This window comes from Myxine glutinosa, chromosome 12 (genome assembly GCF_964187855.1).
Source record: "Myxine glutinosa chromosome 12, kmMyxGlut1.1, whole genome shotgun sequence".
NCBI lineage: Eukaryota > Metazoa > Chordata > Myxini > Myxiniformes > Myxinidae > Myxine > Myxine glutinosa.
This window is the reverse complement of record NC_136272.1, coordinates 58,958,588-58,975,255: the sequence shown is the minus strand read 5'-3', so window position 1 is coordinate 58,975,255 and position 16,668 is coordinate 58,958,588. Positions and strand designations below refer to the sequence as shown.

The window sequence follows — 16,668 nt, the reverse complement described above, 5'->3', positions numbered from 1 at the left end:
TCATTTATTGTTTTGGGGAGAGGGGATGTTAAACAAAACGTATTATTCCAACTAAACCCACGGCGGGAGTATGCCCTCTACTAAGTGGCGTTCTAGGTTTCCAACAGTTTCTGCCCATTTGCAGATTATTTTGATGCTTGACCACAGAGAGGGGGAGTGGGTCACACATGGGGGGGGGGGGGGGTGGGTCACACAGGGGGGGAGTGGGTCACACAGGGGAGAGTGGGTCACACAGGGGAGAGTGGGTCACACACAGGGGAGAGTGGGTCACACACAGGGGAGAGTGGGTCACACACAGGGGAGTGGGTCACACACAGGGGAGAGTGGGTCACACACAGGGGAGTGGGTCACACACGGGGGAGTAGGTCACACACGGGGGAGTGGGTCACACAGGGAAGAGTGGGTCACACAGGGAAGAGTGGGTCACACAGGGAAGAGTGGGTCACACAGGGAAGAGTGGGTCACACAGGGAAGAGTGGGTGACACACGAGGGAGTGGGCCACATATGGGGCAGTGGTTTCACACAGGGGAGTGGGTCGCACACGGGGGAGTGGGTCACACACGGGGGAGTGGGTCATACTGGGGGGAGTGGGTCACACAGGGGAAAGTGGGTCACATGAAAATTGAGGATTTTAGAAATCTGAAAAAAAAGTGGTTGACCTTTGGCATATGTTGACCTTTTGACATCAAATACATATAGGATTTTGTTGGACCACAAACTCGACCATTTGGTGAAGTTTCGTGAAGATCGGTTAAAAACTGTGACCTGTAGGCAAGTATAAGTGAGCAAAATCTTCGATTTTGCAGGTGAAAATCTTCCCCCTCCAAAAAATAAAACATCACCACATGGTATTGGAAACCTAGCATTTGGTTTTTCTTTTGGCCATTCATCATTGCAGAGTATCATGGGATGGCAGGATTGACTGGAGGTATGCATGCTCATCTCTAAGCGTGCATACTCTAAGGTATGCTAACTCGAAGGTATGCATGCTCAACTCTAGTCTGGGTTCAAACACTGATCCGGCTATAAACTGTTATCCTGGTGTTTCACAGAGGACGTCGGTCACAGTCAGCATCAGTGGATCCCACGATGCCGTTCGTGAAGAGAAGGTGAGCACCATGACCATATTCCAAATTCCTGCCCAAACCAGCTAGGGGCACTGCATCAGAGGCACAACCATGCCCTCAGCCAATTATACTACCACGTAGCCTTGTGCCGCAAAACGAACGAAGAAGCTCAATGGCCACCCCAAGTTGCCTCAAGGCCATTAAAAACCAACGACAGAGTGTGGATTGGTGTCGCATGTAGACAAGGCAGGCATTGTTTCAATTGCTACATGAACGTCTCAAACCATGACAGAGACCACCTTTAATCGATTCAGCAATTTTTGACATTATTCAGCAATATTTCTTTAAACCAAAGGCAGCAAGCAAACAAATAGTAAACAAAAAAAGTTTGTGAACATGTGCAATGTGTGACAATAACAAAACTTTAAGCTTGTACAGTAGTCTTATTTAAAGAGTTCTTCATCCTAAACAATAGCATTAAGTCAACTTCAAGGCACCATTATAACAACTCCGATAGTATGATGGGGATAAAGACAATCAATCAATCAATCAATCGGACCCATGATAAAGTATACACGAGAATGGGTCCACAGAAACCCGGGTGTGCCTATTGAGGGGATCTACTTGTCAGGGGGTGTTTTCTGACTGCGAATGACTGGCAGGTTGGTGATGACTTGGTCCCAACCATTGTGAGGTTTCTGCATGAGCTTTCGTTTGGCGTCCGCATACACAAACATGTTCTTCTCATCCTCAACAATATATTCAGCCTCCTGAGTGATGTCCATCTTCTGCATGATGAGCTTCAAAATGTCGTGCTGCCACTGCAGAGCCACCCAGATGTCTTTGAGCCTGAAATCAGCATTGAGGTTCATGAATTATGTGCTGAATGGTGAGCATTGTATTTCCAGCAAGTAACATTAAAATCCTAACCCTAACCATGAAACAAAGGGGCAATACCCCTGGTGCTCACCTGGTAGAATAAACAGTATACTGCACCGACTAAGGGTATTTTAAACCAATTTCAATGGTTGCTAGAAAACAGGGCAGCATGTAAAATCATACCAACAGAATCATAAGACTTCAAATAAACAAAGAAGAAAATACCTATTTTGGGGGGTAACCTACCCGCCCCCCCCCCTCCCACCACGTGTACTTCTTCAGACCCCAATTTTTCCAATGCCTCGAAAAAACATTGGTACATCATGGATGATGACGGTTGTGCTGAAGCTTCATCAAAATTGTGTGTGGAGGTTCTGAGAAAAAAAGCAAATACCTATTTTGGGGGACAAGCCCCCCACACATAGAACACCGAAGACCCCGATTTTTTAAATGCCAGGAAAAACTTTGGTGCAATACAGGACATTACGGTTGTGGTCTAGTTTCATCAGAATTGCATATGTAGTTTCTGAGAAGAAAGCAAATACCTATTTTGGGGGGAACTCCCCCCCCCCCCACCCACCATAGACCTCCACAGGGGCAGATTTTTTTTTAATGTCATGAACAAACATTGGTACATCATAGGTGGTGAAGGTTGTGGTGAAGTTTCATCGAAATAGTGTGTGGAGTTTCAGAGGAAAAATCAAATTCCTATTTTGAGGGGTCAAACCTGGATCCACTTTGACCCCCGGTTGAGCCACCTAGACCCCAATTTTTTTAAATGCCGTGAACAAACGTTAGTCACAACACAACATATATCATTTGCGCCAAATTTCATCACAATCTCATCAGCGTTTTCAGAGAAGAAGTTTCAAGTGTTTACGGACAGAGGGACAGATGGACGGATGGACGGACGAACCATCGCAAAAGCTCCCCTGAACTTCATTCCAGGTGAGCTAAAAAAAAACATTCAAACATTACAATCCTAAGCCTAACCATTAAAAAAATCATTCAAACATTAAAATCCCAACCCTTACCATTCAAAAATCATTCAAACATTAAAATCCTAACCCAAACAATTAAAAAATCATTCAAACATTAAAATCCCAACCCTTACCATTAAAAAATCATTCAAACATTAAAATCCTAACCCTAACCATTAAAAATCATTCAAACATTAAAATCCTAACCCTAACCATTAAAAATCATTCAAACATTAAAATCCCAACCCTTACCATTAAAAATCATTCAAACATTAAAATCCTAACCCGAACCATTAAAAATCATTCAAACATTAAAATCCTAACCCGAACCATTAAAAATCATTCAAACATTAAAATCATAACCCTAACCATTAAAAATCATTCAAACATTAAAATCCTAACCTTAACCATTAAAAATCATTCAAACATTAAAATCCTAACCCGAACCATTAAAAATCATTCAAACATTAAAATCATAACCCGAACCATTAAAAATCATTCAAACATTAAAATCCTAACCCAAACAATTAAAAAATCATTCAAACATTAAAATCCCAACCCTTACCATTAAAAAATCATTCAAACATTAAAATCCTAACCCTAACCATTAAAAATCATTCAAACATTAAAATCCTAACCCTAACCATTAAAAATCATTCAAACATTAAAATCCCAACCCTTACCATTAAAAAATCATTCAAACATTAAAATCCTAACCCGAACCATTAAAAATCATTCAAACATTAAAATCATAACCCGAACCATTAAAAATCATTCAAACATTAAAATCATAACCCTAACCATTAAAAATCATTCAAACATTAAAATCCTAACCTTAACCATTAAAAATCATTCAAACATTAAAATCCTAACCCGAACCATTAAAAATCATTCAAACATTAAAATCATAACCCTAACCATTAAAAATCATTCAAACATTTAAATCCCAACCCTTACCATTAAAAAATCATTCAAACATTAAAATCCTAACCCTAACCATTAAAAATCATTCAAACATTTAAATCCCAACCCTTACCATTAAAAAATCATTCAAACATTAAAATCCTAACCCTAACCATTAAAAATCATTCAAACATTAAAATCATAACCCTAACCATTAAAAATCATTCAAACATTAAAATCATAACCCTAACCATTAAAAATCATTCAAACATTAAAATCATAACCCTAACCATTAAAAATCATTCAAACATTAAAATCCTAACCCTAGCCATTAAAAAATCATTCAAACATTAAAATCCCAACCCTTACCATTAAAAATCATTCAAACATTAAAATCCTAACCCTAGCCATTAAAAAATCATTCAAACATTAAAATCCTAACCCTTACCATTAAAAAATCATTCACACATTCAAATCCTAACCCTAACCATTAAAAACCATTCAAACATTAAAATCCCAACCCTTACCATTAAAAATCATTCAAACATTAAAATCCTAACCCTAGCCATTAAAAAATCATTCAAACATTAAAATCCTAACCCTAACCATTAAAAATCATTCACACATTAAAATCATAACCCTAACCATTAAAAATCATTCAAACATTAAAATCATAACCCTAACCATTAAAAATCATTCAAACATTAAAATCCTAACCCTTACCATTAAAAATCATTCAAACATTAAAATCCTAACCCTAACCCTAACCCTTACCATTAAAAATCATTCAAACATTAAAATCCTAACCCTTACCATTAAAAAATCATTCAAACATTAAAATCCTAACCCTAACCATTAAAAATCATTCAAACATTAAAATCCCAACCCTTACCATTAAAAAATCATTGAAACATTAAAATCCTAACCCGAACCATTAAAAATCATTCAAACATTAAAATCATAACCCTAACCATTAAAAATCATTCAAACATTAAAATCATAACCCTAACCATTAAAAATCATTCAAACATTAAAATCATAACCCTAACCATTAAAAATCATTCAAACATTAAAATCCCAACCCTTACCATTAAAAATCATTCAAACATTAAAATCCTAACCCTAGCCATTAAAAATCATTCAAACATTAAAATCCCAACCCTTACCATTAAAAATCATTCAAACATTAAAATCCTAACCCTAGCCATTAAAAATCATTCAAACATTAAAATCCCAACCCTTACCATTAAAAATCATTCAAACATTAAAATCATAACCCTAACCATTAAAAATCATTCAAACATTAAAATCATAACCCTAACCATTAAAAATCATTCAAACATTAAAATCATAACCCTTACCATTAAAAATCATTCAAACATTAAAATCCTAACCCTTACCATTAAAAATCATTCAAACATTAAAATCATAACCCTAACCATTAAAAATCATTCAAACATTAAAATCATAACCCTAACCATTAAAAATCATTCAAACATTAAAATCCCAACCCTAACCATTAAAAATCATTCAAACATTAAAATCCTAACCCTTACCATTAAAAATCATTCAAACATTAAAATCATAACCCTAACCATTAAAAATCATTCAAACATTAAAATCATAACCCTAACCATTAAAAATCATTCAAACATTAAAATCATAACCCTTACCATTAAAAATCATTCAAACATTAAAATCATAACCCTAACCATTAAAAATCATTCAAACATTAAAATCATAACCCTAACCATTAAAAATCATTGAAACATTAAAATCATAACCCTTACCATTAAAAATCATTCAAACATTAAAATCCTAACCCTAACCATTAAAAATCATTCAAACATTAAAATCATAACCCTAACCATTAAAAATCATTCAAACATTAAAATCATAACCCTAACCATTAAAAATCATTCAAACATTAAAATCATAACCCTTACCATTAAAAATCATTCAAACATTAAAATCCTAACCCTAACCATTAAAAATCATTCAAACATTAAAATCCTAACCCTTACCATTAAAAATCATTCAAACATTAAAATCATAACCCTAACCATTAAAAATCATTCAAACATTAAAATCATAACCCTAACCATTAAAAATCATTCAAACATTAAAATCCGAACCCTAACCATTAAAAATCATTCAAACATTAAAATCCCAACCCTTACCATTAAAAATCATTCAAACATTAAAATCATAACCCAAACCATTAAAAAATCATTCAAACATTAAAATCCTAACCCTAACCATTAAAAATCATTCAAACATTAAAATCATAACCCTAACCATTAAAAATCATTCAAACATTAAAATCCCAACCCTTACCATTAAAAATCATTCAAACATTAAAATCATAACCCAAACCATTAAAAAATCATTCAAACATTAAAATCCTAACCCTAACCATTAAAAATCATTCAAACATTAAAATCATAACCCAAACCATTAAAAATCATTCAAACATTAAAATCCTAACCCTAACCATTAAAAATCATTCAAACATTAAAATCCTAACCCTAACCATTAAAAATCATTCAAACATTAAAATCATAACCCTAACCATTAAAAATCATTCAAACATTAAAATCATAACCCTAACCATTAAAAATCATTCAAACATTAAAATCATAACCCTAACCATTAAAAATCATTCAAACATTAAAATCCTAACCCTAACCATTAAAAAATCATTCAAACATTAAAATCCTAACCCTAACCATTAAAAATCATTCAAACATTAAAATCATAACCCTAACCATTAAAAATCATTCAAACATTAAAATCATAACCCTAACCATTAAAAATCATTCAAACATTAAAATCATAACCCTAACCATTAAAAATCATTCAAACATTAAAATCCTAACCCTAACCATTAAAAATCATTCAAACATTAAAATCATAACCCTAACCATTAAAAATCATTCAAACATTAAAATCATAACCCTAACCATTAAAAATCATTCAAACATTAAAATCATAACCCTAACCATTAAAAATCATTCAAACATTAAAATCATAACCCTAACCATTAAAAATCATTCAAACATTAAAATCCTAACCCTAACCATTAAAAATCATTCAAACATTAAAATCCCAACCCTTACCATTAAAAATCATTCAAACATTAAAATCCCAACCCTTACCATTAAAAATCATTCAAACATTAAAATCCTAACCCTAACCATTAAAAATCATTCAAACATTAAAATCCCAACCCTTACCATTAAAAATCATTCAAACATTAAAATCCTAACCCTAACCATTAAAAATCATTCAAACATTAAAATCCTAACCCTAACCATTAAAAATCATTCAAACATTAAAATCCTAACCCTAACCATTAAAAATCATTCAAACATTAAAATCATAACCCAAACCATTAAAAATCATTCAAACATTAAAATCATAACCCTTACCATTAAAAATCATTCAAACATTAAAATCATAACCCTAACCATTAAAAATCATTCAAACATTAAAATCATAACCCTAACCATTAAAAATCATTCAAACATTAAAATCATAACCCTTACCATTAAAAATCATTCAAACATTAAAATCCTAACCCTTACCATTAAAAATCATTCAAACATTAAAATCCTAACCCTAACCATTAAAAATCATTCAAACATTAAAATCCCAACCCTTACCATTAAAAATCATTCAAACATTAAAATCCTAACCCTAACCATTAAAAAACCATTCAAACATTAAAATCCCAACCCTTACCATTAAAAATCATTCAAACATTAAAATCATAACCCTAACCATTAAAAATCATTCAAACATTAAAATCATAACCCTAACCATTAAAAATCATTCAAACATTAAAATCATAACCCTTACCATTAAAAATCATTCAAACATTAAAATCATAACCCTTACCATTAAAAATCATTCAAACATTAAAATCATAACCCTTACCATTAAAAATCATTCAAACATTAAAATCCCAACCCTAACCATTAAAAATCATTCAAACATTAAAATCATAACCCTTACCATTAAAAATCATTCAAACATTAAAATCCTAACCCTAACCATTAAAAATCATTCAAACATTAAAATCATAACCCTAACCATTAAAAATCATTCAAACATTAAAATCCCAACCCTTACCATTAAAAATCATTCAAACATTAAAATCATAACCCTTACCATTAAAAATCATTCAAACATTAAAATCATAACCCTTACCATTAAAAATCATTCAAACATTAAAATCCTAACCCTAACCATTAAAAATCATTCAAACATTAAAATCATAACCCTTACCATTAAAAATCATTCAAACATTAAAATCCTAACCCTAACCATTAAAAATCATTCAAACATTAAAATCCCAACCCTTACCATTAAAAATCATTCAAACATTAAAATCCTAACCCTAGCCATTAAAAAATCATTCAAACATTAAAATCCCAACCCTTACCATTAAAAATCATTCAAACATTAAAATCCAAACCCTTACCATTAAAAACCATTCAAACATTAAAATCCCAACCCTTACCATTAAAAATCATTCAAACATTAAAATCCTAACCCTAACCATTAAAAATCATTCACACATTCAAATCCTAACCCTAACCATTAAAAATCATTCAAACATTAAAATCCTAACCCTTACCATTAAAAATCATTCACACATTCAAATCCTAACCCTAACCATTAAAAATCATTCAAACATTAAAATCCTAACCCTTACCATTAAAAATCATTCAAACATTAAAATCATAACCCAAACCATTAAAAATCATTCAAACATTAAAATCCTAACCCTAACCATTAAAAATCATTCAAACATTAAAATCATAACCCAAACCATTAAAAATCATTCAAACATTAAAATCATAACCCTAACCATTAAAAATCATTCAAACATTAAAATCATAACCCTAGCCATTAAAAATCATTCAAACATTAAAATCCCAACCCTTACCATTAAAAATCATTCAAACATTAAAATCCCAACCCTTACCATTAAAAACCATTCAAACATTAAAATCCCAACCCTTACCATTAAAAACCATTCAAACATTAAAATCCCAACCCTTACCATTAAAAATCATTCAAACATTAAAATCCTAACCCTAACCATTAAAAATCATTCACACATTCAAATCCTAACCCTAACCATTAAAAATCATTCAAACATTAAAATCCTAACCCTTACCATTAAAAATCATTCACACATTCAAATCCTAACCCTAACCATTAAAAATCATTCAAACATTAAAATCCTAACCCTTACCATTAAAAATCATTCAAACATTAAAATCATAACCCAAACCATTAAAAATCATTCAAACATTAAAATCCTAACCCTAGCCATTAAAAAATCATTCAAACATTAAAATCCTAACCCTAACCATTAAAAATCATTCAAACATTAAAATCCTAACCCTAACCATTAAAAATCATTCAAACATTAAAATCCTAACCCTAACCATTAAAAAATCATTCACACATTCAAATCCTAACCCTAACCATTAAAAATCATTCAAACATTAAAATCATAACCCTAACCATTAAAAATCATTCAAACATTAAAATCCTAACCCTAACCATTAAAAATCATTCAAACATTAAAATCCTAACCCTAACCATTAAAAATCATTCAAACATTAAAATCCTAACCCGAACCATTAAAAATCATTCAAACATTAAAATCCTAACCCTAACCATTAAAAATCATTCAAACATTAAAATCATAACCCTAACCATTAAAAAATCATTCAAACATTAAAATCCGAACCCTAACCATTAAAAATCATTCAAACATTCAAATCCTAACCCTAACCATTAAAAATCATTCAAACATTAAAATCATAACCCTAACCATTAAAAATCATTCAAACATTAAAATCCTAACCCTAACCATTAAAAATCATTCAAACATTAAAATCCTAACCCTAACCATGAAAAATCATTCAAACATTAAAATCATAACCCTAACCATTAAAAAATCATTCAAACATTAAAATCCGAACCCTAACCATTAAAAATCATTCAAACATTAAAATCCTAACCCTAACCATTAAAAATCATTCAAACATTAAAATCCTAACCCTAACCATTAAAAATCATTCAAACATTGAAATCCTAACCCTAACCATTAAAAAATTATTCAAACATTAAAATCCTAACCCTAACCATTAAAAAATCATTCAAACATTAAAATCCTAACCCTAACCATTAAAAATCATTCACACATTAAAATCATAACCCTAACCATTAAAAAATCATTCAAACATATTAAAATCCTAACCCTAACCATTAAAAAATTATTCAAACATTAAAATCCTAACCCTAACCATTAAAAAATCATTCAAACATTAAAATCCTAACCCTAACCATGAAAAAATCATTCAAACATTAAAATCCGAACCCTAACCATTAAAAATCATTCAAACATTAAAATCTGCGCATGCGCAAGATTGGAGGTCTCGTCTCTTCAAAGCTGTCCATGCGCGCTCGCTTTCGAAGTTAAGTAACTTTTCACAATTGTGTTTTTGTCGAAACTGTATCTTTCTCTCGGTGTATGTACCTATTGGGGTGTCTTTAATAGTATTCTTGGTGTTGGTTTTTCATACCTGTGTACAGAATCGTCGGTCTTTCATATCGCGTATTCTGAGGCCTAAGTGTAGTACTAGGCTACCGTGTCCGACCTTGGCTTGAGGCTTCGTTTTTGTCTCAGCGGTTCTCCGATCGCGCTGCAATTACTTTCTGGTCTCTGATTTTCCCGGTCTTTTCACCCCATACTTCCTTGTTTCAAAATCTCCTCAAAAAAAAAAAAAAAAAAAAAAAAAATTTCCCTTCTGTTCTTATTCGTTTATTCGTTCTTATTTGTTCGTTCGTTCTTTGACCACGTTGTTTGTGATCACGGTGATCACGTTGTTAAAAAATGTCTAATCTGTCCCCCGAAGACCTGTATTCTGTCATATTCGATAACACCTTTTTCTTCTTCTTCTATAAAAGGATGCTTTTGACTTGCTCACCAAATCTATTCATTCCAAAAAAAAATTCCATCTCTTACAGTGCATCTTTCATTCATTCCCTAAACTCTCCAGCACTCCACCCATCCTTCAGCGTCCTCAAACGTATTTTTGACTCGAATGTCTCAAGAAACTCATTTTGCAATAAATGTTCGTTTCCCATTAATCGTACACTTTTCAAAATCCAATCTCACCCCTCCCCTCCAAATCTTCCCCATCACCCCTCCCCTCCAAATCTTCCCCATCACCCCTCCCCTCCAAAATTCACCCATCACCCCTTCACTCCAAATCTTCCCCATCACCCCTCCCCTTCAAAACGTCACCATCACCCCTCCCCTCCAAATCGACCCCTTTGCCCCTCCCCTCCAAATCTTCCCCATCACCCATCTCTTTCAAATTTTCCCCCTTGCCCCTCCCCTCCAAATCTTCCCCATCACCCATCCCTTTCAAATCTTCCCCCTTGCCCCTCCCCTCCAAATCTTCCCCATCACCCCTTCCCTCCAAAACTTCCCCATCACCCCTCCCCTCCAAAACTTCCCCATCACCCCTCCCCTCTAAATCTACCCCCTTGCCCCTCCCCTCCAAATCATCCCCATCACCCATCTCTTTCAAATCTCCCCCCACACCCCTCCCCTCCGAGACTCTCCCTCGCTCCTCCCCTCCTAGACTCCCCTCTCACCCCTCCTCCTCAAAGCGTCCTCCCCGCTTCTTCCCCCTTCCAACTTTCACCTTGATCTCCCTCAAACTTCTGCCTCGCTCTTCCCCCTCGTCAAACAACACCTCACTGCGCCTCTCCCAATCACCTTCAAACCTTTTGTCCGCCCCATTCTTCCCTTTCTCCAAGCTATTCTGTAATCTCTGACACACCTTCAACAGCTCTCCCGACCTCTTCCTCCTCTTCCACATCTTACCCTACCGCTCCCTCCCCCTTGTTCTGTATCCGATGCTCCCCCTTCCTCTTCCTTAACAGTATGGACCTCAAACATCCGGGGCCTTCGCTCAAACTTGTCTGATCTCTCCATACAGGTTGCTTCTGACAAACCAGACGTGATCTGCTCAACAGAAACTTTCCTCCTTCAAGATGTCTCTGATTCCTTAATATCTCTTCCTGGTTACTCCCTCCTCCGGTATGATAGACCTGAGCCTCGTCCTGGAGGTGGGGTTGCTATCTTTATAAAAAAACTCTCTTCCTCACTCGCCCTGCACTGCCCTCTCTCCACCTCACCCCCAGGAATACCTTTGGCTACGGCTTCCCCTTCGCTCCCACCTTTTGTTCATATGTGTGTTGTACCGTCCACCAAACAGTGATGACTCCATCTACATCTCGCTGTCTGAGAATATGGACCAACTTCTATCTACCCATCCCAACTCTCTCTTCCTCATATGTGGTGATTTCAACTGTCACCATGCCAGTTGGCTGGGTGTGGGTACCTCTCTCACCAGCCAGGGCTCTTCAGCAAAGGACTTCTGTGACTCACTGGGACTTGTCAGTCTGTCAATTTCCCGACCCGGATTTCAGTCAACGGAGCATCTTCTCTTCTGGACTTGGTTATGAGTTATGACTAACTTCCCTGAAAATGTCTGCTGCTCTTCTTCTGCTCCAATCGGCTCTTCTGATCATGTGCTTGTTAAAGTGGACATCTCTCTGACCATTCTCAGAGAGCCTCCTCAGCATCGACGAGTCTGGCATTTCACTCAGGCCAACTGGCACTGTCTTCAAGCAGCCATCAATCATCTGGACTGGTCTCCCATCTCTACGGCCTCTGACATCAACTCATCCTGGGAATTCTTCCAAAGTAAATTGCTCTCTCTCATGCACAGATTTATCCCATCTCGTCTTCAGTTGTCATACCCTTCCTCCCATCCATGGTACACGGAATCCTGTGGTGAGGCTATTGCCCAGAAACAACTTGCTTTCGTCTCCTGGAAAGCAAATCCAACGGAAGGAAATCTCATTTCCTTTCACAAAGCCCGAAACAAGTGTGTGTCCACCCTCAGGAGAGCCAGGAAACAATATCTCTCCGTTCTCAGGACCGAACTCTCTTATCTGTCTCCCTCTTCCAAATCCTGGTGGCATCTGGTCAAATCTGTTTCTGGTGTTTGTTCCCCCTCCATCCCCTCCCTCACCTCAAATGGCCACACGGCTGACTCCGCACGTGAAAAAGCTGAATGCCTCAACTCTGTGTTTGCCTCTAAATCTTGTGTCCCAAACCCATCCCTCTCTGTACCCACCGTATCCAGTCGTACCCAGCTGCTCCTGGACTCTGTGTCCTTTCCTCCTGACAAAGTGGAAAAGCTTCTGTCAACCCTCGACTCGGATTCTGCAACTGGACCTGACGGCATCAGCCCACGGGTCCTACAATCCTGTTCTTCCGCTCTTTCACTCCCTCTCTCTGTTCTCTTCACCCTCTCTTTTGCTCAAGGTCATCTTCCATCTGCTTGGAAATTTGCCAACATCACCGCTTTGCACAAAAAAGGTGCAAAAACAGATCCCAGCAACTACAGACCAATCAGCCTTCTCCCAATTATCAGCAAAGTCATGGAATCCATCATTGCTTCAGATATGAAATCTTTCCTCTTCTCCAATGGCTTGATCTCTGATCATCAATTTGGTTTCAGACCTGGACATGCTGCTTCTGCTTTCTCAACAATGGATGGAGGTCCTCAATGCCAAACAGGAAAATAGAGCAGTCTCCCTTGACAAATCACGTGCCTTCGATACGGTCTGGCACCCCGCTCTGCTCACCAAACTCTTCTCTTTTGGTATCGATGGAAATCTCCACGCATGGCTGGCGGACTTCCTCTCTAGTCGTAGTCAACATGTGGCCCTGAATGGGTTTCTCTCATCTCCTCTTCCTGTTCAGGCTGGAGTTCCACAAGGCAGTGTTCTGGGCCCTGTGCTTTTTCTGGTCTTCATCAATGATCTCTCTGACTCTATTGAAAATCCTCTGTATCTCTTTGCTGATGACTCTACTCTCTGTCGCTCCATTCTTCATCCCTCAGATCGGCAGTCTGCAGCCTGCTCACTCTCTGCAGACCTGGACAAAATCACAGACTGGGCAAACAAGTGGAACATGTCTTTCAATCCTGACAAATCTCACACTCTTACGATGTCTCTCCGAAAAGACCGACTGGACAACCCTCCCATCCACTTTCTGAATAATCCTCTCCAAGAAGTTCTGTCACTCAAGCTTTTGGGTCTCACTATCTGCCATGATCTTTCCTGGGAAAACCACATTTCAAATCTGGCCTCCAAAGCCAGTCGCCGACTGGGCATCCTCCGTCGTGCGAAGTCCTTCCTTGGCACACCTGAGCTCCTCACCACATACAAGACTTTCATCCACAGCTCAATGGAATACTGCTCTCCCCTCTGGGCTGGTGCTCCTGCCTCACACCTAGCTCGTCTTCACGCTGTTGAAACCAAAGCATTCAGAATCATTGGAATCTCCCGCGATGAAGCTAACTCCAAGGGCCTCTCACTCACTCACCGCAGGCAGGTTGGTGGTCTTTCCGTCTTCTACCGACTCTTCTCCGGCCTTGCTCCCCCAGCTCTCTCTGTGCTTTGTCCCCCAAATATTCCTGCAGGTCGCACAAGATCTGCCAGCAACCCTCTGATGGTTAAACTGCCAAAATCAAGACTGTCTGCTCACCTTCACTCTTTCATTCCTCTTTTCTTCCGCCTCTGGAACAAACTCCCCCACTCTCTTCAATCCCACTCCTCCCTCCAGGTCTTTAAAACAGCTGTTCACCACCATCTCTTATCTTCCCCCATCCAAAACTTTGATCTCTTCTACCCCCGCTAATTCACTCATTAATTAATTCAACTAATTCACCCCAGATCCACTTTTTAAAAAATTCCAACTTCTTTACTGGAGGTCCTTGCAGTGTCCATGTGTTTTATACCTCTCCCACCTCCCCCCAATCCCTCTCCCTCCCACAGATGTCTCGATGTCCCTGCTCTGTTGTGTTTATGCCCTTCCCCCTCTCTCCCCATCTTGTCTACCACTCCCTTTATTATATGTTGAATGTGTCGGTTTGACTTTTTGTGTGATTAAGGTGCACAGTGGGGTAAAAAAACAAAAAAAACAAACATTGTTGTTTTTCATGTCAAAGTGTTCTTTGAAGTATATATTTTCAGAATCAAACTGTTTTGATTGGTACTTATTTCCAAAGAAATAAGTTGAAATAAGTTGAAAACTAATCATCCAAATTGAATGAAATTTGGCATTAATAATCATCTTAACATGTTGGATGAATTAATGATGGCTTTTTAAGATACCCCTACTACAAATTGAGTTATGAAAAAAATCCTTGTATTTTTCTTTAAAAACAAAGAAAAAATATTTTGTGTAATTATCATTACAATTTACTGAAAAGCCATCACTGGTCTCTTTGGATATACCCATACTAACTACCCAAAGGGGTAAATAACATTGACTGAGGCAGTTAGCAGTAGTTCCAGTTTCAATTATGTCAACCCAAAAAACATATTTTTGTATGTGTCTAGAAAATTAAAGCTCACATGTTTATTTGTATCCGAAATTCACTTGTGTCTGTATTTTTGGATTCCTCATACTCGAAGCTTTCTAGCAGTATATGGTTTGTGGGGAGCAGTATATAGCTTCACTGGAAAGACTGATAATTTCAATTTATTGATGGCACGTGAAACGTGCTATTTTACCCCACTGTGCACCTTAATGTTAGCTCTTTCCTTAATGTTAGCTCTTTCAATGTTAGCTCCTTAATGTTAGCCCACTGTGCACCTTAATGTTAGCTCTTTCACGAGCTTCGATCTTGTATTCAAAAAAACCAAAAAAAAACCCCTTGACTCTCTCTCTTTTTTGATACCGGACGTTGGGTGCATCACGGTTCCTGCACCGAACACCTGAGGACGGACACACTCGGGGAGCCGGCTGCGCGCCTGCTCGTTCGCCTCACACGGGAAGCCACAGGAGGAGGCCGACATCCTGCCAAGTCCGGACTGCGTGCGCGGTGCCTGACCATCGCGGCGACGCCATCCGATTGAGCTAAGCACACATAAAAAGCACACATAGTTATTTTCACTCCTATTCTTCCATCGCTTTGTCTGTGTTTGGTTCTGTTTGAAAGGAGCGCTCAGGGAGTTTTAGTTTTACTGTCACGTTTTTCCTGTTCCCGATATTCTTTTAATAAACCCTTGTATAATTTTCCTGTACCTTTTAAAACCGTCCCCGTTTGATTTAATTTGCAGGTTTGGGGCTGCAGCGTGGGACCGTAAAGGTAAGTCGGTTAACTCTCCTTTTGCGCGCACGATCCGCCATCAATTTGAGTTGAACGCCTCACAGTAACGCTCGTTTCCATCCGTGGCCCACTTTTGGTCTTAACTGAGAGCAGTCACAAGACAATACGTCATATAAAAAACTAGAGCAATGCGACTGCATCGCCAATATGCCTCCTCGTAGTGCCTGCCCTTGACAACGGGTATATGCCCTCGTTCAATGTCCTAAAAATAAACAAATTTGATTTTAATCCCTTCAGCTGTTTTCAAGTATCACATTTTTACCACATGACAGGTTTCGCATCGATTGGTGAAGCGGTTTCGGAGAAGGGTTTAAAAAAAAAATTGACTTTCAAGCTATAGCTATACGTGGCTGCCAAACCACATGACATATGATATCAAAATGCACACTCTGCATATATATGGGTCCAGGATCATTTTTGTGACGTTTCATGTTGATCAGATAAGGTTCGTTTTTCTATCCAATATGGCTGCCAAACCACGTGACCTACGACAACATTATCTTCAAACTATGTGCAGCAATGGCGTTTGATGACGTTTGTAAAGTTTT

General features: G+C 37.1%; 1 protein-coding gene across 1 annotated transcript in view; it reads right to left on the bottom strand.

Moving 5' to 3' along the window:
• Positions 1–1,290: 1,290 nt before the first annotated feature.
• Positions 1,291–16,668, bottom strand: part of TRPA1 (transient receptor potential cation channel subfamily A member 1) — a 405,999-nt gene continuing 390,621 nt past the window's right edge. The window contains exon 29 of the mRNA XM_078766842.1: positions 1,291–1,917. Within this exon, the coding sequence (XP_078622968.1) occupies positions 1,689–1,917 (229 nt within the window). The 3' untranslated portion in view covers positions 1,291–1,688. The remainder of the gene's footprint in view (positions 1,918–16,668) is intronic.